At 32.9% G+C, this 27,124-nt stretch overlaps 1 protein-coding gene across 2 annotated transcripts; it reads left to right on the top strand.

Annotated features, from left to right (window-relative positions):
• Positions 1 to 1,600: 1,600 nt before the first annotated feature.
• Positions 1,601 to 26,669, top strand: LOC118743061 (aquaporin AQPAn.G). Of its 2 annotated transcripts, XM_036475541.1 has the most exons (7): positions 1,601 to 1,743; positions 19,682 to 19,847; positions 19,947 to 20,050; positions 23,076 to 23,219; positions 23,283 to 23,430; positions 24,718 to 25,001; positions 25,562 to 26,669. In XM_036475541.1, exons 2-7 carry the CDS (start codon positions 19,757 to 19,759, stop codon positions 25,595 to 25,597), a joined length of 807 nt encoding a protein of 268 aa, XP_036331434.1. In that variant the 5' UTR covers positions 1,601 to 1,743; positions 19,682 to 19,756; the 3' UTR covers positions 25,598 to 26,669. The 2 variants fall into 2 exon arrangements, with proteins under 2 accessions (XP_036331434.1, XP_036331433.1); XM_036475540.1 differs by lacking the exon at positions 25,562 to 26,669 and having other exon boundaries at positions 24,718 to 25,533.
• The last annotated feature ends 455 nt before the right edge of the window (positions 26,670 to 27,124 follow it).

The raw sequence follows: 27,124 nt of genomic DNA, 5'->3' as shown, positions 1-27,124 counted from the left end.
GTTGCTTTATATATTACTGAAAAAGTCTGCTCTCCCAATAAAATGTTATCTAAAGTTGGTACACAGCTTAAGGATGAAACTCAAGAACTACGTATTAATTGAACTGATAAATTTAATTTTGATGGTCACCGTTATTATATATATTTATACATACATACAGTGTTAGACATATCTATCATTTCGGGCCATATTAAAAATGATGTTGTTTGCCACTTATGCTTATTTATTAGTTTTTAAAATGTTTCAATTAGAACACAGTTCATTCCCTAACAAATACCATATAAACTAAGCTTAAAATAAATGTTTTAGAACACTGGAAAAAAATTCATCAAAATTTCAAAATTTTTTCTCAGAAATATTTATAGCCCTTTCAATTTCAGAGTAATAATGTGCAAGTTTAAAGTGGTTAAAAATTACCGCGGATTTTTTATATTTTTTTTTTTGCCGAACGTGTTGTGGAACACTTAAAAGGGGAAAATTATAAGTATGGCATACGAAAAATTTAGGTACTTAGGCGGGTTGGGTAAATAAGAGGGGAGATACTTAAGAGAGGGACTTTCTTCAGATTACATTAAAATATTCACGGTACCCAAAAATGTTGGTTACGATATTTTTTTTGCCGACCATTGTTATTAATCTCTTACAAATTCACAATCAAAATTATATCACATTTCCTTTATCCAGACGAACAGTAGCTTTTCAGTTATTTCTTTAGCGCGATTAGGCTACGATGATCAACACAAACGACACTATGTAACAGAAAGTGTTTAATGCAGAATAAAGAGTGTTAAAGATAAGTAGCAGCAGGAGCAGGCTACAAAAATAATTTTATATACAACTGCTGTGTTGCAATAGGCTTTCCATGCTTATCCATATATGTACATATGTATGTGCATGCATATGTTCGTACAAACATATGTATATGTATACATATATGTATATGCGTACATTTATCATGTATTTTTAATTATTTCTTATGTAGGGGGTGGTCTGTGGGGTGCGGTGTCAAAAAATAAAAATAAATACAAAAAACAATTACCAAAAGCAATGCCAGTGCCACTGCCATTTCCAACGACACTTTTTGCCATATCTCGCTGCTGTTTTGATCACTCTGTACCCAATAAACATTTGGATTGGAGATCAAGTGGAGATCCAACACAAATTCCAAGGTCCAATGTTGATTTTCAAGTGAACCTCAAATGGAGAACTAATCCATTCTCTAACAAAAGGGAATACAAAATATACATATATATATACAAAATAAACTGAGTTCTCCACTTGAGAAAAGCTGGGATATCAGTTTGAATTCAAGCTTTATTAAACTTCTAGTCAAACCTTGGGAAAAATGTTGGAGAAAATTGTTGTTTATCCACTTGAGAATCAAGAATTTCTCAAAGATTGGAAAAAAGTTGGAAAAGTGTTTGCTTTGTGCATATTGGGTATTGTTGCTGCTATCGGCTTTTACTGTCGTTGGATTGGCGCTAGCTTTCTGTTGTTTTTGCTGCTTTCATTGTTGTTGATCATTGCTGTTGCTGCTTGCTGTCGGCTTGTCTTGGGCTTTGCTGTTTTCGCGATTGTGTAGTATTTGTTTAGACGTTAAAGTGCGCACAACGCAGCTAAAGCTCTGCGGATCAACAGGTGTTGTCAGTTCACAAAATCCTCCAACACTGGCAACATTTTTTTTAAACAATAATTAGTTTGTGATTTTTCAAAGTCAACTATAAGCCAATAAGCATCGGAAAGGTATAAAAGAAATTCCAGTTACTTGGAATCGTAATTATTTTGTGATAAGTGTTTTTGTTTTAATACATATTTATGTACTTATTTTAAATTTTTTAATTTTTGGAGGATTTGAAGTGCGTGTAAAAGTGAGGCAGCGATTTTGTGAAAAATATTTAAGTGGGCAAATTTTATTTTGCATATTTTTTTCCATATTTTTAATTACATACATACATACATACATATGTATATAAGTATGTAGATATTTTGTTTCTGCTTATATAGATACTTTGCAAGGCATATAAATAAACATGTTTTTGTATGTATGTATGTACGTATATAATATTAAAATACAGTTAATCGATGAACTCTTCCTAGTTGCAATTCAAGTTCGTATTACCGAATCGCTGAGTGACTTTAAAATATTTTTTGTTTTTGTATACTATACATATGAAAGTGAAAATACATATCGGGAAAGCCATGAATCTGTAGCGAGTTTCGTTAAGTTAATGAACTTATTTGTCTGTATTTTGTGTGTTATAAGTATGTTGTACCTATGTTGTTGGAATTATTAATTATACGGCGATAATTAAGCTTAAAAGCGATATTTATCGGTTTTATTATTGGACGAAACTGAAAGTGGTTTGTTTAGTACTTTTTTATGTGTAATAAATGCCTTCACATCTGATAAGAAACATTGTGGAAGATCATTAATTTTCTTCATGTTTGATTCGTTGCAGTTATATGAATTAATCAGAAGATAGTAGTCGTTACTTTGGTTTTATCGGTAAAAAAGTTTTCTTTTGATCCTTCAGTTTTTTTTTTTTTTAATCATTTTATGATCGTTTCATAAGCAGCCTTATTGCCAACTTCATGTGAAAAAATCGTTCCCATAATTTAACATGCAAAACAAAAACAATTTGGGAAACAATTTTTTTGTTTTGCTTTATAATTTTTGGGAATATTTGTTCACATGAAATTCGCGATAAGGCCTAAGATTTTATTTGCTTTTATTAAAGTGTGGAACAGCGAATTTAGGGCATCAACCAAACAATGCTTATTCATGCTTGATAGCGAGATCCTTAGATTCAGTTCATCACAATTTTATTTTTTTTTTTACATTGTTCTTCTTATTTGGCGCTGTAACCGCCTAAGCGATTTTTGCGGAGTTCAACAAAGTACCTACGCCAGTCGCTCCCCGTGTGTGCCAACTGACGCCAATTGGAAATGCCAAGCCCTTCTCCACTTGGTGTGGAGCGTTTCTGTCCATTCGGTTGTTGCTCAACGTAATTTTACACAGCCGTATCAGTTTCGCGGCGATGGGGATGCAAAATTAAGAGTTCGTGGCGTATAGGCAACTCGTTTTAACGCTGTCGAAAGCGGCGTTGAAGTCGACAAATAGAGGGTGACAGTCGATCCTTTCCTCTTGGGTGTTTTCAAAGATTTGGCGTATTGTGAATACCTGGGCGATTGTGGATTTGCCAGGTCTAGAGCCACACTGATAAACATTGATAAAACATAACCAACTTATAGTTAGGTTTTTTGTGGGATTTCGATAAATAACCAACTTTTAATTAGCTATGACAAAACCAACTTTAAATGAGTTGTAAAATCGTGCAAGAGTCATACAGACGCAATCGGAAGTTTGCTTTCTTTACAAGTTTCTATTTAAAAATCCTCACACAAAAACTGCTTTGAATCAATTTTTTTCTGCACTTTTCCAATACTTTTTCGAATTCAGGACAAAAAAAAATTAAGTTCCAAAATTTATATTATCATTTTCATGTTATGTCTGACGGAATTCGGATAAGGGGCCACCTACTGAAGAATATGTAAACAAATGTGCAATGCTGAACGTCAATTAAAAAAAATGTGTAAAAAAAATAATAAAAGTGAAATTAAAAAATGCTTTTTATTGATATTTTATGTCCAAAAGTAGTTAGCTACAAGTTAACTGACGTCTAACGCAGAGGAAACCAGCTCTCACCTTTTCACTACGGTCATTGCAGGAATGTTAATTCCGGGATCCCGGCCTTTTTAAGGTCCCAAACATCCCGGGATTCATGATGGGGGCAGCGTTTGTATGGGCGCTCCATTGGGGCATGGGCGCAAATGAGCGAGATGTTGAAGAATCTCGCTTTAATGCGGATTGCGGCTAGACGCTCGTCCAGCGGAGGGAACGACAGTACTCGGCAACGAATTCTCTCTCCCAATACAATTCCAACAGACCGAATTCAAGCTCCTTTACATGGCAGCTGTAGTAGATGTCGCAAGGCCCCAGACATTTTTTGCCTTTCCCCGTCCAATGCATTTCTTGGATGGCGGTGATGTCAGCTTTTGTCCCTCAACCAGCCGGGCAGAGGCACTTTTCCCCATTAAGAGTCCGGACATTCCAGGTGCACGCCCTCAGGGTGTAGCCCTCTAAACGTTTGCCGTGGTCGTCATATCGTCGGGGGTCTCATCCGAGGCTTTTTGTGTCTCTTTATCACTGGAAGTGGTTTTTACTTGGCGGGTCGCAAATCCAGCATACAACCCATTGCTGGGAGGTGGTGATTTGTTAACTGAATACACGTTTATATAGCGAGCCGTTCGCTCCCAGACAGATGCCCGCTGGCAGCCGCACCTACTGGTGAACAGACGCTGCTGACTTCAGTAAGTCCTTAAACCGAATATGTCGGCATGGCCTCACAGAAGCTCCCTCTCTTTTTGCCGTGACCCAAGGCTCCACTCGGGTTTATTACCGCATCTCGCATATGGGTTGCTCACGTCGCCCAAGAGTGCGTGAACGAGGACGAAAGAGTCGTCATACTCAGAACCACGACTATACTCCATTGCACTCCACTGAGTTGCAGTACGCACATTAAAAATGCTCTTTTTTCGATGAATTATAACGATTAAATCATACATATGTATGTATGTATATTTGTGTAAACTCGTACAAAGCATAAGAAAATACGCGAGCAGAAAATTTTCTCAATTTAGCGCAAAGTGCATTTAAGCGGTAGCCTTATTAGTGAGCACTACGGTAATGGTGTTCAATTCTGAAGAATATGCCTTAATTAGGCGTCATATGTAGTGGTTAAATCAGAAACTAAAGACATTATTTTTAGCGCTCTTATTTATTATCTCCAATACAAGCCATAAAAGAAAAGCAAAACTTTATCATTCGCAAGTAAATAAATAACTAAGCCCTAATAAAATTCTGTGTTTGTACAACTGCAAAAGAAAAAGTTATCGCTTATAATTCTTGTATTGGCTTGATGCCTATGACGCCTAATCTACCAGGTCTGCTGTTAAGTAAATTGGATTTTTATTGACAAATATATAGGCGCAGTTCATACACATGTATGTATACAATATGTAAATATGTATGTTTGCTTATATGTATGCTTATAAATTCCTACGCAAATCTGGAGCAGATAAAGTGTCGCGTGATTTTTACGCTTCATAACGAAATGAGGAAGTCAGGTGTGGCATCTAAGTGCCAGAGGTTTTGCTGGCTTATATGTATATATTTGCTGAAGATTGTAGAATAATTAAAGACATGTTAGTATTCTTTGTTACTTAATGCAGTGAAATGTTAAAGATATCTAATAAACTGAAGGTCATGAATTGATCATTACTTTTAAATATCGATAGAGTGGTTAGGATGAATTTCGCATTGGAAATATTTCAATCCAAAGTTAAAAGTTGTATTACATCCTAGCTTTTTTCGCGATGTAATGTAGGCTCATAACTATGTATATACATTAAGGTGTATATACATTAAGGTGGTCCAAAATAAGAAAGTCGGAATTTTATTGTTCTATATCGAAAAAATTTACCCCAAATCAAAAAGATTTAGGGGTCGCTCAAAGTGCTCAAAGATTTCCATGTATTTTATATGGGGAAAAGGAACTTTTCGTAGAAATGGTATAGAAATCTTAAAAATCAATATTTTTCGATCGGAAAACTCTGGTGCTCTTCAGGAGACATCCTATAGCAATACCCAATTGTTTATTTAACCATTTTTAGTACTAAAGATTTTTTTATTTATCCCCCATTGCATTTTCAGGCATTTTCTGAGGGTTTTGGCGGACCTATAAAATATAGTTACTATGAAAAACTGTTTAAATAAATAATTGGATATTATTATTGGGAATCTCCTGAAGAGAATCACAGTTTTCCGATCGAAAAATATTGATTTTCAAGAATTCTATACCATTTTTACAAAAAGTATTTTTTCTCCATATAAAATACATGGAAAACTTTGAGCGCTTTGAGCGACCTCTAAATATTTTTTTTGATTTCGAAATAAAGCAGGGGTATATTTTTTTTATGTATAGAAAACTCCTTGGGGGTGAGAGCATAAAAATTCCGACTTTTCTTTTTCACATGCGTTTTTTTGAACCACCCTAATGTACGTACATGTATTAAAATTAATTTTTTGTTTTCAAGCCATAATTGCTTTGACATTCTTATCTATTGCTTAATACTGTTGTCGGATGCCACCAGGCGTCAAAGTGCTAATTAGAACTCAATGAGAACAAATGCGATTCACAGTCACTTACTAATTTATCCGCAGTTAAGCAAGTTCAAAGCGTGAAGTGCGGCATTTTGAGACAAGTTTTTTCGTCAATCGAGCTGCGCATGTTTAGACACATATTTAAGTATTTATGTACATTAGGGTGGTCCGAAAATACATGCACGGGGGGAGGGGGAGGGGGGGAGGGGGGTAGAGCCTCTGTTTCTCTTTAGAAGTCTTCCAATAACAATACGAGATTTTTTGTTTAACCATTTTTAAATATTTACTATTCTCTATTGGTCCACCAAGAGCCCCAAAAAATACAAGCCTCCTTAAGAGAGACAGAGTTTTCCGATCGAAAAATTTAGATTTTCAAGAATTCTATACCATTTCTAGAAAAAAATATTTCACTTCAATGTACTTCATGTGCTTTAAGGCGGTTTTAAAAACCTTCCTTTTTAACTAAAAAGTACGGGTATTTTTTTATTCCATTTAGAAAAATCGTAGGGAGTGAGTGCATAAAATTTTAAACCTTTTTTTGACCACCCTAATACACACATATCGCTCGTTTGCTGAAAGAATACACAGAATCTTCAACAAAACAAAATATTTTTTGAGTTAAGCGCGAAACAATTTTTTCTAACAAACGTACGATTCATATATAAACGTATGTTTTCATACATATATAGTCTTGTATGTATTTCGATAAATACTGTGTTTAATTTGTATGTCTATTTTTAATTTCAAAAGTAATATCTGTAAACGATAAATTCATAAACAAGAAATGTTGACGAAATAAACTTCCCACATCCATCAGCATACATACATATGTCCTATACATACATACATATGTACGTAGATATATTCCGTTTTAAAATGCAGTGTATTCAAAGAAACCACTAAACCACATTCCATTTTGCTTTATCGTACTAAAAGTTACAAAAATTGCTTCTTTATAGCGCCAAATGACAAAAAATTGTGGCGAAAGAGGAAAACGGCATCGCAGTGTAAAATAAAATTTCTGACTAAGAAACCGATAAAGTACTTTACGAACAGCTCGCATGCTTCTGTAGACTATAAATAAGAGATTGACTTAACAAGCCGTCAACCGGAAACTGCTGGGGGTGGTTATATGGCTGATATAGTGAAACAATAGGTTCCAAAAAAAATTTAATGGGAGTATCTTATGAATAAACCAATCCAAAGATCTTTTTCTAAAATTGTAAATTCACAAGGAGTCAAAAAAATTCATAACATTTTCAAACTTTTTCATTATTGACAATTTTCTAGTATGCAGGTTTATAGTTTCAAGTCGCTAGAAATTACTGTTGATTTTTAAGAATTTGCGCAACGGCCGCAACAAAAAAAAAATCTAAAAAATCAACGGAAGCGACTTGAAACATACACTTTCTTGTAGCAAAATTTAATGGGCTACAAAACTGCATGCTAGAAAATTTTCTAAAGACTCTGAATAAAAAGTTTTAAAGTTTGTTGACATTTTCTTGAATTTTTGTGAATTTTATATAAAGGGTGAAAATTTTACACTTTTACTTCTTTTTGATTTACATGGTTTATGTTATAGAATGAACTACACTTATTTTCATAAAAAATTAACGAAAAAAAATGTTCATGAAGATAATTGAGAATATTATATTAGAACAAGGTGTATACTAACTTTTAACTGTGACTGTATATACATAAGTAATTAGCTCATTTCTGCTTTTTTCTTGGTCAGCTATTTTACTTTCATATTTAGAGTTTATGTGTAGCTTACTTGATGCTGTTATTAAGTATTTAAGTATTATCCTGCTTCAATTTTAACAAAAAACTAATAATTTTTATTTAACAGGGGCTAATAGAAGGCAAAGCACGTTCTCATGGCTATTTAATACTACTAAATAAAATTTGCAGATGTACATACATATATGTATGAATGTGAGCTCAGAAAGATTTTTAGAAAATTGGCGTCATATAGTTTTTAATGGTTATTGAATAATTTAGCGATCAATTGATGTCATACATATAAATATGTATCTATACCCCCCATGTTATATGTATGTACTTATATTTCACATACGTAAATACTATATACATATGTACATACATATGTACTATATATTGCATATTGAAATTTAATGATTTTCATGACTTTTAATGGCTTGTCAGTGTGATCGATTACTCAATAAATAACTAAATTGGTCTGGATTTGTTGTGTGCTCAATGGCACGAGTCATCAACATTTAATTAATTCCTATTATTTTGGGAGGTTTGGTGATTAAAAAAAAAGAAAAAAAAATTTTTTAAATTTAAATATTTCAAATCAGTATCAGTGCTAAAAATTTGGTAGGTACTCTTGTATTTTTGTATTGTTAATTGCAATGGACCACCATCTTTATCTAAATGGCTTCAAAATATGCTGCCTAAGAAATATTTTAAATTCGATTTTTATGAGAATGTTAAACGAAACTCACATATGCTAGACCATAACTTTTTACAGCAAAAATAGACAACACGATGTTTTCCTCAGAAATATACTTTGTAAAGACAACATTTAAATTTTTTTGTGGTGAATGCTGTTTAAGTTAGATTAAAATAGCTACTGCGTACATTTCTGGTGATTTCGTTTCTACCAAAAAATGCCGCGTTTTTATTGCCCCTTTCTCTTTTCGTGTTGAGTTCTAAAATAAAGCAAAAGGTGTTCGTTTCAAAAAATGTCCCACTCTAGTAAGGCAAAAAAAGGCACATTCCCTGCCCTTTAAAGCATTCGATTAATAATTGCAATTAATCGTAAGAAATTAACCGATTAATCGGTCGTTTCGATTAAAATCGAAAATTAATAAAAAAATATTTATAAGTTATAAAACTGACTTACACCCTGTGCAAAAATTATAGCACATCACGAAATTTTTTTTGTTATTTAATTTTCGTTATTTGTTTTTAAATACAGCTTATTCTTCAGCAAAAAAATGTATAAATGTATCAAACTTTGTGCAATATAAAAAAAAATCAACAAAAAATTCGAACTTTAAATAAGTAGATTTATTAGAAAGATTTTTGATATGCAGTTTTGTAGCCCATTAAATTTTTGTATACCGTTGATTTTTATAATTTTTTTTTTGTAACGGTGTTGGTTATTTTCTTCCATATAAAAACGAAGAAAATGCGTAACACCGAATTTGGAAAATATAATGAAAATATGTGCATACCTGCGTTGTGTTTTTTTAGTTTAGCTACTTAGGTTAAACTTGTGTTGCGGTTTTTTGCAAAAATATCGTTTAAAAAATTTGCAGAATACGAGTATGTAAAAGACCTCCCAAATAGTAACATATGCATGTATTGAGTGGAGTGACACTTTTATTGTTGCTAATATTATTGAGTGATAACAGTTCCAATTTTTGTTACGTAATTTTTACTCATACATTATTGTGTGATGTAGTCAATTTCCGATGGTTTTGTTTTTGGATTATTTTGAAAATTAATCGGTTAATCGCTTGATTAATCGAATGGAAAGTCTCGAAACACTTAAATCGTTAAAAGAATGAAAATAACCGATTATAATCGGTTATTCGATTAATCGTGCCATCACTATGCACGGCATACATAATTAGAGTTTGAGATTGATTAGCCGAACGACCACTGGTTTTACTAGATGCCATTCATTCATCTCAATCATTCTCATTATTTTGGCTGTTTGTCGAATTTGGAGAACCTGTAACGTCATCAGTATTTTTCGTTTTGGTTTTTGAAATTAATTTTTAATCCTTTTTTCTGTGGTTTCTGATGGTTTGAAAAATTTGTGCTCATAGCGAGCGTCTAAATAGGTGGGTATGGAAAATGAATTTTTATTTTCCAGGGATGAAAATTTCGAACAAAATTCGGTTTTCAATTTCGTGCCTGCCAGGTTTTTTTTATAAGGATTTGCGAATGTTGAAATTAATGCGGAAGCTCCGCGTTTGTGAATGCGAATATTCGCAACAACCCTGATATGTACATATTTGCGCTTGCTCAGCTTATCTCATCATTGGCTTTATTGTTCGCTTAATTGAGCTAGTAGGTTTCGCTTCAAGTAGCAAATATTTATTTATAAACTTTTTCTTATACATATACATATATGTACGTAAAAACTCTATAATGCCTGGCTCACTTTGAAATCGATCAGCTGACAATTTATTTGAAATGAGTGATAGCTTGTCAATGAGCCAAAGTCTCAAAGCGCGCCACAGCTGTCAACTGGAAGCGCATCACTTACTTTTGTTTATTAATTAAGTACCTATTACATATTTCTAAGATGCTTTTACTTTTACATAAAAGTTTTACTGGCGGCAAACAAATAGTAGTGGGCATGCATTCTTCTGGCTTTTATGAGTATGTATTACAGCTCGAATGATCGTTTTGCAAACATACTATATATGATATCACATGCATAAATAAATAAATGATAATATGTATATCAAGTAAGCATTGACATTGATTAACAAATTCAATTGTGGATCGGAGCAAAAAATGGTGCAGTTATCTGAAACGAGTCTGAAGTTACATTTAGTGTACATTCACCTTCACAAAGGCATATATGTATGTATGTACATATGTACATATTCTTATATTCATATGCATATGTTTTTTGTTTGTGTTTAACAATCAGCCCTTGTGAGCGCATTCTTTTTTTGCATTTTGTTTTTATATCGCGAAAATTCATTAGCAACTTTACTCGTGCGCTGCCATCGCGTGTTTAAATTTTTTTTTAACAAATTGGTTGCGCTTTTTAATACATATTTTTGTTTACATTCGGTAATTTTTAATTTGACTTGGGGAGTTGTATGAACATTTTGAAAAGTCGTTGCGCTTGGACGTGCATTCGAAACGCAAATTGGGTAAAAAGCAAAAGTTATGCATACATGCATTTACATTCATATGTACATACATACATACAAATATAAGTATACGTTCCAATGGGCAATGATCTACATGCATACGAATTACTGTAGTCACAGTCTTAATTTCCATGAGATCAGTAGTAAGTATAATGAGTGCAGGTGAATGCGAAAATGATTGCTCGAATAAAGTGTTAAGTGAGAAGGAAATAGTCGTATTTAAATATACATACATACATACATGCATGCAGGCGTACACCTGGTAATTAATGAATGTTGTCAAGGTCATGGCTTAAAAATTAATGATATAAATAGCTTGCATACAATAGATATGATAACTAATTAAAAGTTTTCGAAAAAGTTCCGTTTAAAGCATTTGTTTAGTAATAAATTGCAAAAAATCTTTAGTACCCAAAAACTTACGAACAACGCTACTCGTTGCATAGTGGTGTAAACAGAGACAAACTTTCTGGTTTGGTTGGTATTCGGAACCTCAAGAAAATATGCGTGAGTAATTGTTTTGCTATCGAAATATGTGATTAGCATTGTCTTGATTTTTGAAGAAACTTTTCGGGTTTTCTGCGCTTATGGTTAGGTTTTCGTCTTCGATTCTGCACTTTGACGCTTGGTTTCAGGTTCTTATTGAAAGCACCAAGTTTCGAGGAAGTTTGGATAATTTCTTACGAACATGGCAGATTGAGTTAGGAACAGGGAATGAGATTAAACTTAATAGTATGATTAATATGAATAATAAGTTTCGGATTAAGAAAAAGGCAAAGATAAATATAAAGATTTATATTGGGTTTGATTTTAGGATAATTGTCTATTATAGTGGATTTTTGTGGCTCAATCACGCCACGACTGTGCGGATTAGCATGAAATTTTGCACACAAAGAGTAGCCGCCTTCTAAAAAAGTTGAATTAATTTAATTTAATACGTTCAATCAAATATTACAATACAGATATCGAACGAAGTAAGGTTTACTAGGGCTTAATTTCCACACAGCACTAACTTAGATTTTAATTATTTTATAAATAACTTGCTTAGTTTAAAAGTTATTTTACTAAAATTTTGCAAATAAATTTGATGATTTTCTAAATTAGTTAAGGAAATATTAAAAGTAGTCATGTGCAAGATTTTAATAAAATAACTTTTAAACTGAGGAAGTTATTTATAAAATACACTCTAAAAAATTTTTGTTTAAATTTGCGCATATTAAGATAGGTAACCAGTTTCCTCTCTTTATGAATGCAAATTTATACACTGTGTTAATTAATTTAAACACTGCTTGTTTACTTTTACTTATCATATATGCGGCGTAGAACAAATTTAAAATTTGGTTTTGGAGTTCTAAACATTTATCGTTCACAATTTCACAGTTTACACATAAAATGTTTAAAGTTTCATCTAAAAACTGTTGTTTAAATTTTTGCATATTCCTCTCCTAATATGTGCAAAATTAAACACTGTCTGCTTACTTTTACATACTAAATTTGTCACGTAGAGAAAAATTACACACAAAGTGTTTAAAATTGAGTAAAATGAGCACTTACGATTAATTATTTGTAAATTAAAAATTTTTTTAAGTGTACCTGTTTTTTAGATTTACCCGTATAGATTAGCTTTAGGTTTTTTTTGCAATGGCCAACCCAAAATTTCGTATCAGAGCAAGCGACATTTGCTAATACATAAATCAATAAATAAACTTATTTTATTAAATTTCCTTATAATATTATAATTATATTTTTTATTTAATTTTATTTTTTTTTTTAATTTCCGCCAGCCAGTTGCCTTTAAAGTTAATTTCCATATGTTCGCCAATTAAAAAACCTAAAATTAACGCAACATTGACTTACTGCAATGTTTCATGAGCTTCACACTGCTAATGGATTCGCTTTTAGCACCTTAGGTCAGAATGGCAAATTTCTTGTCTTGTTGTAAAAATGCCGCTTTATTTAATAAGCCTTTTCGCAATTATTCCAATTAGCATAGCAACACATTACATTCATTCCGTAAAATGTATGTATGTATGTATCAGGTAAATACTAAATGTGTGTAAGTATGTACGTACAAAGTAAAAAAATGTATAGCATCCGTTGGAGTTAATTAATCACGAGTTGTAATTACAATCATTGCAACAATTATTACGCGCACATTGACAGCATTTCTGAATGAAATAGTAAAAAAAATGCAAATTTGATCTGACAAATTCATGCACTTGCCGATTTAGATTTTTCTTATTAAATTACCTGGGCTACCATTTGTGTAAACACATACTCACTACATATTTGTGTACATATATATTTACAAAGAGATGGCATTTCCATTTTATTTAATAGCCTTTTCAACTGTGTGAAATTGTTATTTAATTGGAAGTAATCTAGTAATGGATATGAATCATGTAATAATGCCAGTAAAAGGATGTTACATGTCATTCAAAATTGTTAAGTATATTTGACTGTGTTTATTGAGTGGGAAAATTTGCTCTGACTAATGCATTCTGCATATGTAATCATATGTAGGCATGTATGTATGCATACATACGGTTATATGTACCTATTAATTAATTTTGTAAACTGAAAGTCATCAATTCGGATGCAGATTTCAACCACACTTCGCTTCTTTTACGAAATTTCGGAAGAAAATCGGTAAAGCAATGAAAATAATGCTGCTATGTGAAGAATTGCTTGCAGAATTTTTTTCAAAATTTTCTTTTTTTTCGTACAGACATTTTTTTTTACTAGTTCGTGTCAACCACTTCATATAATTGTCTTTGGGCTGATGGGGATCGGCACGCACACTGCACTGGAAAAATCTGAGACAATCTCCATAAAAGTTGGTTGACTCATTCTCTTTAATAAAAAGTGCTTTTCAAGCTATCGCGCCATAGGGCGAAATTTTGATGCTGACAAACTGGTACGAGTTGTCACAAATTGTTAGAAAAGGGACATAAGGGATGAAATAGATACTATTCCCTGACAATCCCGCAAACTCTTGATTTCTGAAAAAATATTATGAAACTAGCGACTAGTTGACGACGAAACCGAGCTTAGCTTTAATACAAGAAGCGAAGTGGTGCCAACTTTCAGTTGCTAGCGTGCGAGCGACCTACTAAGCCTAAGCAAGCTCAAAATTATCTTTGTTACCTCTGCGGTTATTGCGCTTGTCCCCTTTCAGACACGTCAAATCTTGAAAACAATTTTTATCGCATTCTCTTTTGTGTTTTCTCTTTGCTTCCACACGCATCAAGTTTTATTGAATTCAACTACTTGGTTCTTTAAACGGGAAGCAACGAAAAGATCAAAAGAGAACAAGAATACTTGAAACGAATTGACGGTACGGAGGTATCTGTACTCTTCCCCTCTCTTTCCACCTCCTTCACCAACGAACGAGCAGACTTGAAAGCAAGACTTGACGTGCCTGAAAGGGGACTTTCAAAACAATGAAGAGGCGGAGGCGATACTGCACATTCTGTGCCAATATTTTGCACGGTATAGTTGAGAATTTTTTTCTATGCAGGTAGTTCTTCGATTATTTAGAAGATTCGTGGAGGTTAAGTCTCTTTTAAGATTTTTACAAAGGACAAACTGTTTATAGGAAAGCTGGTCCCCTTTCAGACACGTCAAGTCTTGCTTTCAAGTCTGCTCGTTCGTAGGCGAAGGAGGTGAGAAGAGAGGGGAAAAGAACAGATACCTCCTTACCGTCAATTCGTTTCAAGTTTTCTTGTCTCTTTTGATCTTTTCCTTCCAATTTAAAGAACAAAGGACTTGAATTCAATTAAAGTTGACGCGTGTGGAAGCAAATAGAAAACATAAAAGAGAATGCGAAAAAAATTGCTTTCAAGACTTGACGTGTCTGAAAGGGGAGCTGGGAGATATATTATACCCAAGCGGTATCACAGGGGACCATGAGTCTAAGTGTGACCAACTTTTTCCTAGTCGTTCTAGCAAAAAAGAGCATAGTGATTAGGTATTCCAAGTACTTAAACAATAAGGATAGAATAGGGTTAGTTTAGAGTGTGCAATTCACTCAGATCATTTCATAAAAAAAGTATAGGTGGCAGCCAAGCGCGTGTATAACCTTTTACCGGAAATTACAAAAAAACTTTAGAAGAGCAAATAACTTTCATATTATTGGACATAATTATCCAATCATAGATCAGCTTATTTTTATGATCATTATAATTTGATTGGGTGTTAACAAGTTTTGTTTGCTCATTTTACAGTGGTTTCAGTGTAAACAATAACCGCTTTGGCGCATGCGTACGCACGTCAGCAACGAATATAAATAGTTCCATATCTTAACAGTTGCCATTTCCATTTCTCATATAACTAAATTAAACGTATTTGAAAATAAATACTTTTATGGTATTTAGTTACATACGTTTTCATTTATATCATTGATGTATCAGCAAAAACAACGACCAGTGAACGAACGTAGAAGGTGAATACAAAACAAAACAAAAACATTAGAATGGCAGATTGTTTTATTGAAATATTTAGCTTTTTAGAATGAGGTAAGCTCCAGTTCATGATGCAATCAAATTAATTTTTTTTTATCTCATTTTATTTTATTGTTATTTTTGTATATTCTTGATGCTTAAATTGGGCTACGTACATACATATAAAGTGGTATAAACCAAACAAGTAACAAACACAGGCAGACAGATAAATATGAGAAAAAAATATAACAGTTTGCACCAACAAAATTTAGTCAATAAAAAAATTTAATTGAATATCACACAAAAGCGTAAAATTAAGACAACGATGAAAAGACATACTAGCACACTTATTTATGACTGTAAATATGTACATAAGTAACATGAAATAATCAAAAGTTGTGTATGAGTGGATATAAAAATAGCCAAACAGCTGAGCCGAGGAGAACTTGTTTTCGTATTACACATTTTAGTTGGTGCGCTCATGAAGTGTTCTTGAGATGATTTCATTTTTTTTTTTTCTAATTTATCTGTTTTTGTTTTGACACCGCCTAGTAATGTCCAATGTCTGTATGTAGCAATGGAAAATTAGCTTGTTATGTGTTGGTTTAAATTAAACTATATGACATAATTTTCTGTGTTGGAACACAAATGAATGTAAATCTAGTTGAGATCATTAATTTACATCTTGTGTTTGTGTTTGTTATTACAAAAATACATCTAACCTCATGGAAACATGTACAAAATCGTACAATCCGTTCACTAGCAAAATTCCGGTAAAATTTGTTTCTTCACAGCATATTTCCTACCTTAATTATAAATATTACATATGGATGTATATATCGTCGATGTCTTTGCAAAACTCACATTTTACAGGAGAGTGATTAAAATATATTTTTCTTAAGCCCGTTGACTTGGTAGGCGGTATTTCATCATATATCTGTCATTTTACAAACTTGTTGTTGGAATAACGATTTTACGACTTTTATGCATGAAGCTCGGTGCACGGAGTTCAGGATTACCAAATTTAATTTTTGCCATTATGGTGGTTTTGCAACCGGGCGTTTGGCGGATTTGAAAATTAGAAAATTTCTTCTAAGTGTAGTTTCCCGCCCTTGGAAGAATCGATTTTAGATTTTATTAATTTTCGGGCGACAAGTCTTTATATAATCCTTATTTTTTAAATGTAAGTATGTATTTTACTTCGAAATAGTTTTTATTTAAAAGCAAAAAATCACCGATTTTATTCTTCATTTCGCGAAAGAGGGAGCGAAAAATTTAAAAGCGTGCGTCAAACAGACATAGGTTATAACTACGGTGACCATTCGTACCGATTTTGGCGGGATAGTATTTGGACCTTGTTCGGCTTTTTCCTTGTTTTAGATTTTTACAGAACAAAACGGAACGTATGTACGTACACTCCTTTAGATCATGTGCCGCATCCAAGCCTTATTTTTCCTACAGTTATAGTCCTCCCAGTACGCTTCTCTTTTCTGCCCAGAATGATCCCCATTTATCTGACTTCTTTTGAGAGAGTCATTTTACAAAACTGCAAAACTATGCTTTTGAGCAACAAAATAACTTCCCCGAGCCGTTTGATCCCAAGCGAGACTTCAAACAGAGCGACTGCCTAGCGTGTGATTTCTTTAATAATAAGAGAGCTATAACTACCGTTATACGACTCCGTCTTATCTATGAATTTGTTAGAGTTTATTGTTTGCTCTTTCATCGTTTCTTATGTCCAGAGCAGGGACCGAACATATTTGTTATTGATGCAAACTATCATTGAAAAATTCACTATGAAGGAAATGTTCTACAACTAAGTGATACATACCAATAGATTTCTTTTCTCACCGAGACCCAAATTCAGATATACATTTTTATTTAAAAATAAATTTTTATATTCATTTTTATGCAAAATTAACAAAATAACAATTATTTTTGATATCTATATTATAAATCGAATATAAAAATTATTTTTTTATTTTTTAAATCATTCGTATAAAAGTTATTTACATTTTTCGCAGTTTTACTTATAAAAATGGCTTTTATATAGTATGATTTAAAAAATAAAGGTCAGTGACTGATTTTTATTTATGACTTTTATAAATAAAAGTCTTCGATAACAGTTATCTAAGACATATAATTTAAAAATCATAAATAGCTGTTATTCGCAGATTATTTAGATAAAAATAAAAAATAAGTGTTATTTTGGATTTATAAAATAAAAGTAAAAAATAACGGCTATTTAACGAGTCATTAAATAAAAGCCAAAAAATAATTGTTAAAGAGCGATGTTTTTGTAAGTTTTTAAAAGTTGTAACTGTTACGGTCCCTAGTCCAGAGAATACTGTGTGTAATATTTTTTACGTTTAACATCGCAAACGAATTGCATAAAATCTGCAATCCACTCTTATAAAGAATTATTTACATACATATGTTTGTATTTTATGTAGTAAGATATGCCAGTGTAATTAACTTGGAATCATTTATTTACAATATAAAAATATGGTTTTTATGGATGAATCGTAAAAATAACAATTATTTTCTTCAAGTGTAACGAATGCAGTGATATTTATTACCGCTGTTTATTCACTATGCTTAGATGCAACTACTGAAGCGAACGAAAGCGTTGACGAGTGAAATTTTCGAATGCAAATTTAACGCAAAATGCAAATCTGTGATGCATTTTTACAAGTCATTTCCTTTTTTTCTTTGACTTTATGGCTAAGCGCATACAACTGCCGCCAGCAATGGAAGACAAAATGTCCGTGAATGTTGCTGAGCGCATACTCGTAAATATCAATGAGGCAAGTGGGCGAAAAAGTATATTTGTCTTTAGGTTTGAGCAACTTGTTTGTACACATGTATGGCATTCAGACAAGCCACTAGTGACTAGTCACATCTATGTATGTACGTCGAATCATAGGCGGCGAACTATAGTAGCAAGTGAGAAAAATGACGCGCCAGCCAATTGACAAATGCATACATTTTTGCATAAATACGCTTTTCAGTGTCGTTTGCCAATTTAGATAACCTAAGCTAAACGGTTATTTATACGAAAACTCTGGTTATCAGCTGATATGTATATGAGTGCTTAAACACTCCTCGTCATTTGAATAGTAGTATTTAAAGTTTTTCTTTTGTTTATTTAATATTCCTCGATTTAACAAAATATGTATGTATATAGCATCTTCTACGTGTAAATCCGTTTTTAAAATGTTTTACATATTAAAAAAAAAAAATCAACAAAGGGGTGCGCTATCCTAATGACCTGCGGTGAATAAGTAAATAAATAATATTTTTAGAAAAATTTTGGATATGCAGAGTTGTAGCCCATTCAATTTTAGTGTAATAAAGTGAAAGTTTTAAGTGGCTGTAAAATAGCGTTGATTTTTGATTTTTTGTTTTTTGTTGCGCATTTTCTTCCATAGCATTTTTTGTATGGAAGAAGATGCGCAGCTTCGTAAAAAATTGTCAAAAATCAACGTTATTTTAAAGCCACTTGAAACTTGCACTTTATTGTATGTACTAAAATTGTATGGGCTATAACTTTGCATATCCGAAATTTTTCTAAAAATATTATTGACTTATTCAACTCAGATCATTAAGATAACACACCCCTTTGTTGATATATATATATATTTTTTAATTTGTATAAAATTTTTAAAACGAATTTGCGCATAGAATATGCTATATTTTTATAAAAAATAAATTAGCATTAAATAAACAAAATGAAAACTGTAAATACTACGAATTAAAAGGGCGCGCTATTCACATGACGAGCAGTGTACTATATCTGGGGTGGTCAGTTGTTTAGGCGGCGGCGTCGGACAGTCTCGGTTTAGTAATTAGCATGGCAATAAAATTCGTCGGCATACATTTGTTGGCACACAACATAGACAGTGTGACTTAAAATTATGCATAATGTACCTACAAGTAGTCGACCACAGCCGAAGTTTATTTGTTTGTTTACCAGCTTTAGTAGCGCTATTTAAGACATGTTAATGATCCATCAAGGCGCGTGCACGAATTTTTATGGGCTACTTTGCTATAATCTTATAAATAATACTTATAACTATTATTTGTAAGTAGATGTGTTTGTATTTCATTACTCACGTAATTTATTTATCTCTTTTTTTTTTTAGCAAGAAAGAGCTCTTTGCCTGAATTTACTTACAAAATAGTAATTAAAGCATAAAATTGGAGGCAAATAAACAGATATGCCAGCAAAATTTGAATACTCACTGGGCGTACATGAGCTGAAGTCGAAGGAGCATCGCCTTTGGCAGGCGCTTGTGGCGGAATTTCTGGGTACGTGCCATTTCTTTTATTTATTTAATTTCTAATCAAGAAGTGTTTTAATTACACATTAATGATGTAATAAAAATTAAAAATTATTCATATTTTTAGGAAACTTCCTATTGAATTTCTTCGCATGCGGCGCATGTACCCAACCCGAAGATGGCACATTTAAGGCGTTGGCTTTTGGCTTGGCTGTTTTCATAGCAATCACAGTAAGCATTTCAATAGTGACGACAATTACCTAGCTATTTATAAACATATGTACATATGTATGCAATAATGCATTAGGCTGTACCACCATACAAGCAAGCAAAAACTAGCTCGCCATACACCGCTGAGTACTTAAAAAAAAAATAATAATAACAAGTTATGGTTCCGATATTTCAGGCCTATTAAAGAGCTCGGGCCCGGGGGATTCACCCGTTCCCCCTCCCTCTCGACGGGTCTGAAGGAATAAAAAAATTGTCTCTTCGGGGCAAGAACGTGTACAGTGGCGAAAATATAGATAGGTAAAAGGCATTTTAGCATTATTGGGATATTTGTGTTTCGTTTATTAATTGTTTAGTATTTTTTATGAGTGTGTAGTTCGTTATCTAACAAAAAAATATAAGTCGAAATTTCAAACTTTCTACAAAAATTTGGAAAATCCGACAAAGTTTCATCAACAGTTTGAGTTTTGTAATTAAATGTCTTAGAAACATTCAGTATGCAATTTTGTAGTCCAATGAATGTAAGTATTTTTTTTTTTTGCAAACATCTGATTAAAAAGTTCCAAATTTTGTTGAACTTAATTAACATTATTCGAATTTTATAAATGTTCTTCGAAGTTTAAAATATTGATTAACATGGTTTTTATGTGTGTATATATATATATTAAGTTATTTTTTCATAAAAAATAATTAATATTTTTTTAAACAAAGAAAATATCCAAAACTTGCTAAAATGTATCTTCCCTATTTACATTTCCGTCACCGTACATAAATCAAAGATAACACGAAATTTTGAAATGGCAACCCTTACGTTCGGCAAAAAAAAATACAAATTGCCTCGCAAAAATACTTAAGACTCAGGATTGTAGGGCGAACTTTTGTTTCGATACGGTCTAATGTACATACTACATATGTATATACAAATGTATGCACTTTTGATAGTTATTAAGGAGCGTGTGGTCATAAAGACACATGTTGATTTTATTACTTCGACTTGATTGGCATAAGTACTTATTTTTTATTTGATTCGTATCGCCTTTTTAAAAAAAAAAAGCAGATGCCATATACATGTTGGCTTGTCGTTTTTTTTTTTAATTTTTTCGATGCCTATCACTCGCATATCCTTAAATGGTTTGCAAGCTATGCCCAAAACTAACCGTATGCATTCCGATTCGAATTTAGTTATATAGTATATACATTTTCTAACGAATATAAGCACAGACAAGTATGTTTTGTTGAATGCTTGTTTTCCTTGTTCCACATTATGTACATAATTATCTATGTATATGCATATATACATACACAAGTACATATATATAGTAGAAATATATTTAAGAACACTTTTAGTAGCATAAAGAATCGAATGCTGCTGCTATTCACTGGATATTGATACGACTTTGGGTTTACAAACATACACACATGTACATTAGAGTGGTAAAAAAAAAATTTTCGAAGATAGGGTTTGGGGCGCCTTCCAAAATTTTTCTTTTTGCCGAAAAAGGTGCTGGCACCAAACCTTACGTTTCTAAGTATAAATTTAGAGGATGCTAACAATTATCAAAAGGAAAGAACTAAGGGGTGCCCCGTTTTCTAGTATGCACTTTTTCTGACTTTTATCGGAATTGAATAGTGCCCTTGCCACCGTGGCTGATTGCTTAGATGTGCCTCCTTTAAACTAAAAAAAAAGCTGATCTGTTCGATATTCGAAAAATTAAGATTTAAAATAAACCACCTAGTTATATCCACAAAAAAAAACCGGAGGTAGCCGGTGTGGAAAACCCGATTCAATCACCGTAATCCAAAACCTATCCCTATCAAAAATATTTACGCGACAAGAAAATCAAATTAGTATTATTTTTAATTATTGCTAAATATAAATATCTCAACATGCTTCATTTCAATTGATTCAAACAAGTCATGAAAACATGACTCAAAATTATATCAAAATCCAGGGATGCGGTATCACACAATAACTTGCTGAAACCAAATGTTGCCGATGTAACAGGCTTCAATTTCAGGCAATAAAAAGTTCGTTATCATGGTGCGGTAGCGCTCGTTATTTACGGTTATTTCTTTATATGGCCAACATTTGAATGCAATTATTTTAAAAAAGTAAATTTTAGAGATTTTTCTTTCGGATTATAATAAAGATTCCGACATCCAGTTCTATTTCAAGTGTTTAATTTAAAATTAGAAAAAAGGTCTAGATGGATCACCCGATATTAGATTTTAAATCAGAAACATACATATTGGTGCATAGGGCGGCAATAGTGAATAACGATGAAGTACAAGTTCACCCACAAAATTAGCGTAGGTATATTTATATTACACGAGTGCACGTACAAGCATACATACAGTAGCGGTCATATCAATAACACCCCCATTTTAAAGTGATATTGCTTGCCACTTATTTATTTATTTCAATTAAAATAGACTTTATTCTCTAACAAAACCCATATAAACCCAAGTTCAAAACTTTGTAAAAGACTACAAAAAATGCAACAAATTTCCACCCAAATTTAAAATTTTTTTTCAATAGTATTAGTCAGTTTTATATCCCATTCAATTTTAGTTTGATAATGTGCAAGTTGCAAGTGGCAAAAATTACCGTTGATTTGTTTGATTTTTTTTTTGCCGAAGGTGTTGCGGGTTTGTTCCTTATAAAAATAAATTGTTTTTATTCGTCAACGGTAATTTTTAGCCAAGTTTTAAACTTGGGTTTATATGTGTTTTGTTAAAGAACTCGTATTTTAATAGAAAATTTCTGAAAATAAACAAATAAACATGAGTAGCAAACAATATGACCTTGAAATGGGGGTGCTATTGATATGACCGATACTGTATGCACATAAACAGTGAATGCATTTTGTCTGCTCAAAAATGAAAACGTGTCCAGATGTAAATATTGTAATAATTAACTTATGTACTTATGTATGTACCAGCACTAAATAACACTAAAATACCATAAACGATACTGCCGTAAATAGTCTACAACAACAAAATATTTAAACATTTTCAAACACTTTAGGTTATTGGCAATATTAGCGGCGGTCACGTAAATCCAGCCGTCACTATTGGTTTATTGGTAGCGGGGCGTGTGACCGTTTTGCGTGCTGTATTCTATATAATATTCCAATGTTTGGGTTCTATTGCCGGCACCGCAGCCGTTCGTGTGAGTATACTGTTTCTTTAATTGACCTATATAAATACTTAATGCAATATTTTGACATTTCAGACACTCATCGATGAGGTTTACTATAATGGCTTAGGTCACACACATCTCGCGCCGAATATTACCGAACTACAGGGTCTCGGTATTGAGTTCTTCTTGGGGCTGGTGTTGGTGCTCACCGTTTTTGGTGCTTGTGATGCTAGTAAACCAGGTGGGAATTAAGAATTTATTTAACTGATTTTAGAATTCGGTGTTTTGCATCGAAAATGTAAGTTTTCGATATTGGTTCATGAAATGGTCGGTGGTTGGTTGGTATTAAATATGTGCCGAAAAAGACAAAAAATACAACGATTGTGCTGGCTTAAGAATGTTGTACGCATGGCTGATGAAGCGCCGGTGAAAATGTCCTTCGCCTCGGCAGTCATGGGTGGATGACGAAAGCGAAGGCCCTATGAATAAAAGGGGAGGACCACGTGCAGAAGGATCTATCTGCACTCGTAATGAACAATTGGCGCGAATTCGCAAAGGAGAAAGGAGATTAGCGAAGTTACGCGGAAATTTTTGGACCAAAGTTAAGAAAATACAGATTTTTATAGCGGATTTCGACAGAATATACCTTCGTTACCAACATTTGTCATAGAAAAGCTTCTGTGACAATATTGAGGAACATTTGGAAGCCAACCGGTTGCGGAAGGTCTTATCAAAGAGTTCCTTTTTTCCCAGTTAGATTCAGAGGCCAAACGGAATTAGAGAAATTGTCTCGAAGTCGTTACACATACATACATACATAAATGCTTATAAAAAATTAAAATCCAAGCGAAGCAATTTCACTTTATTTCTTTGTGGGAATAAATGCATCCACATATTTCATCTATGCATGTACATATGTATATACATTAGGGTGGTGCTTCAATATAGGAAGATAATTTTTACATCAGATTTCCTAAGCCTCAACCCATACGTCGATGCTACTATAGTCGAAGATATCACATAAAAATATTGGTCCCGATTGGAATCAGTTAAAGCGTGTCGCACAGAGTTCAAAGTTCAGATAACCCTATGAAAACGTCTTAACCTCCCCGATATCGGGACCAAAATTTATATGTGATGTCTTCGACTTTAGTAGTTTCGATTTCGGGTATTAAATGAAAGAAATATGTATTTCTAATTTTTTGAGTCTCCATAGAGGCATCTGGCCTTTGACCCCTTTGCGGCACGCCTTAACCGACTCCAAACGGGACCAAAATTTATATGTGCTATCTTTAACTATGGTAGTATCGATTTTGGGAATTAGATGAAAAAAAAATTCATTTTAATTTTTTGAGTCTCTATAGAGACCGTCTCCAACCGGGACCAAAATTCATATGTGATATCTGTGGCAGTGGCGTTACTGATTGAGGGGGTGAGACTGAAATCAATCGTTCATTTGATTTTTTAAGGACCACCCTAATATACATATTTATTTTCTAATTCTATTTCTCTCTATTACTCCTTTTAGACTCACGCTACACTGCCCCACTCGCTATCGGACTCTCTGTCACACTGGGCCACTTGGGTACAATTCGTTACACTGGCGCCAGCATGAATCCGGCACGTACACTTGGCACAGCGTTTGCCGTCGACAATTGGGATGCACATTGGGTATACTGGGCAGGTCCCATACTTGGTGGCATAGCAGCGGCGCTTATCTACACCCAAGTGCTGGAAAAGCCCCTAGTCATGACCAGCGTTAAAGTGATTGAAGTGTCCGACAAATATCGGACACACGCTGATGAGCGTGAGGTGAGCTTTGTTAAAGGCTGGAAAGACTCAGATTTCTACTAAACAGAAATAAACTATAAAAATACAAAAAAAAAACAAAAACAAAAAAATACACGAAAAGCAAACGAATTCCGAGTGTTTGATTGTGCGGATCGGAGGCAAGTTGTGTTGAGCAAAATATATATGTGCTTTTGCAATTCATATTATACAATAGTTATAGAAACGATCCGCGCAATCGAATGCTGAAATTCTGAAATTACACTTCATTTATTATCTATGCAAGCTCACGCGCTGATGCACTTGCACTCACATATAAAAAAAACTAAACTTTGTACCTATTTATTTACATAAATACATATTTACATGCATACCTACTCATACAACATGCTCTCATACAATTACAACAAAAAATAAAATTTATTGCCAACAAGAAACATTGCATCACTATACATACATACATACATACATTTGTACATAGCCTATAACCTGCTTATCTCATTTGCTTACTTCTCTAATCTTATTTATTTATATCATAGATTTTTGTCTATTAAAACGTGTCTCACCTTTCTTAAAATATACAGATGAGAAAACTGGATAGTGCACGCGATTACGCTTAAATGCAAATAAATGCAAACAAATACACATACTGCATACATACAAACATATATGAAATAAAAAATGATAATAATAATTTTAAGAAAAGTAAAATCGCAATAAAAACAGAACTGGCGCCTTGAACTGCGTACCCAGTACCCAGTACTCGTATTTTCTGTGTGTGTTCAAATGAAAAATAAGAAGAAAAGCCGAATAATAAGCAATAAGCCATGAAACCCCGAACTGCACTTGTTGCAACGCATCGTGTCGGCACGTGTTGCATGCAACACATGCATACGTACATACGCATAGCCGTTGGATGTGGTGTGTTGATATTGCATAAGCGACGCATAGCTCTCAACGCCAGCAACGTCAATGAGCAACAACAAAAAGCGGAATTGCTGCAACTGCAGTCGCACAGCCGACAAAAGCTCAACCACAGCAACAAGAACCAGTCACCAACAAACAATAAATACTAAACGTATTTATGTACACATCTACACTGCATACCAAATGTATTTGTATCTATCATTATAAACTTTTTGTATTGTCTTCTACTACTTAACTGTACTCAAACATTCATTATAGTATTTATGTAAACGAAAAAAAAATAAGTTGTACTAATTTTATTTAATAATTTATAAACTGATTTTTTTTTGTTTGTAATTTTAGTTTATGCGTCTATTCTTATGCATATTTACATACATACATAAACATGATGTCTAACATTTCGAGTAAATATTTTATTGTTGTCAAAACTCAGTATTTTACTATGTGAGTCGTGTTCTTGTTTTCGTAGCTAAAGAAAATTTTAACATTTTCATGGACAAATAATAGCAAAATATAATAGCTACCTACAGCCTTTTAACTATAAATACCTTCGAACTAGCAATTTTTTGTTAATCTCAAATCGCGCTTACATCGATATAGAATCACCTAATACGAATAATATAAAATTTAATAGTCATAAATGAAACAATAAAACCACGATTATATACTAAATACTTAATTAAGTCGAACAAATGTATGTAATTAAAGTAAGTCGAAGTGAAAATTTATTTCAAATAAAGATTATTTTAATTTTTTTTTAATGGATATTGACCCGTTCATCTACTAGGTAGGGGATGAAAATTGAGAAGACTCAGTTGAGTACCAAGTATCCCAAGTTCGATTAAAATGGACAAGGAAAATGACGAAACCGTTTGCATATGACTTCTCATAAATTGTAATCGTCTCCAAACTTGGGTCAGGTAAACTTACTTCAAAGAATATTGAAAAAAACCCTCAACTTTTGTGTTTGGATTGTTCAACCAGAGAAGGTTTATAAATGTTCAACCTTCACAGGCGATTAGTGAAATCAAAATCTTAAAGAAAGTTGGCTGTTGACCAACTTTATTGAAAGCGATTTTTAGCCGTAATATTGTTCATTATGCTTTAAAAACAATTTGTGTGAAAGATGACAAATTTTGGTCAATGTCTTAAGCTCGCCCAAGTCAAAGTTCAAGTGCTAAAAAAATTTTTCTTAGCTTACTTCGATTCTCCTCAAAAAA

This window comes from Rhagoletis pomonella, unplaced genomic scaffold (genome assembly GCF_013731165.1).
Source record: "Rhagoletis pomonella isolate Grant_MI unplaced genomic scaffold, Rhpom_1.0 Rhpom_scaffold_00007, whole genome shotgun sequence".
NCBI lineage: Eukaryota > Metazoa > Arthropoda > Insecta > Diptera > Tephritidae > Rhagoletis > Rhagoletis pomonella.
The sequence above is the reverse complement of the archived record's forward strand: the minus strand, read 5'-3'. Positions and strand labels throughout refer to the sequence as shown.

Excerpts from the sequence above, each read along its gene's own strand:
- LOC118743061 (XM_036475540.1), top strand. The coding sequence starts at position 19,757 with ATGCCAGCAAAATTTGAATACTCACTGGGCGTACATGAGCTGAAGTCG. Across the intron at positions 20,051-23,075 it reads CTGTTTTCATAGCAATCACA|GTTATTGGCAATATTAGCGG; the intron begins GTAAGCATTTCA and ends CAAACACTTTAG. Across the intron at positions 23,220-23,282 it reads CCGGCACCGCAGCCGTTCGT|ACACTCATCGATGAGGTTTA; the intron begins GTGAGTATACTG and ends TTGACATTTCAG.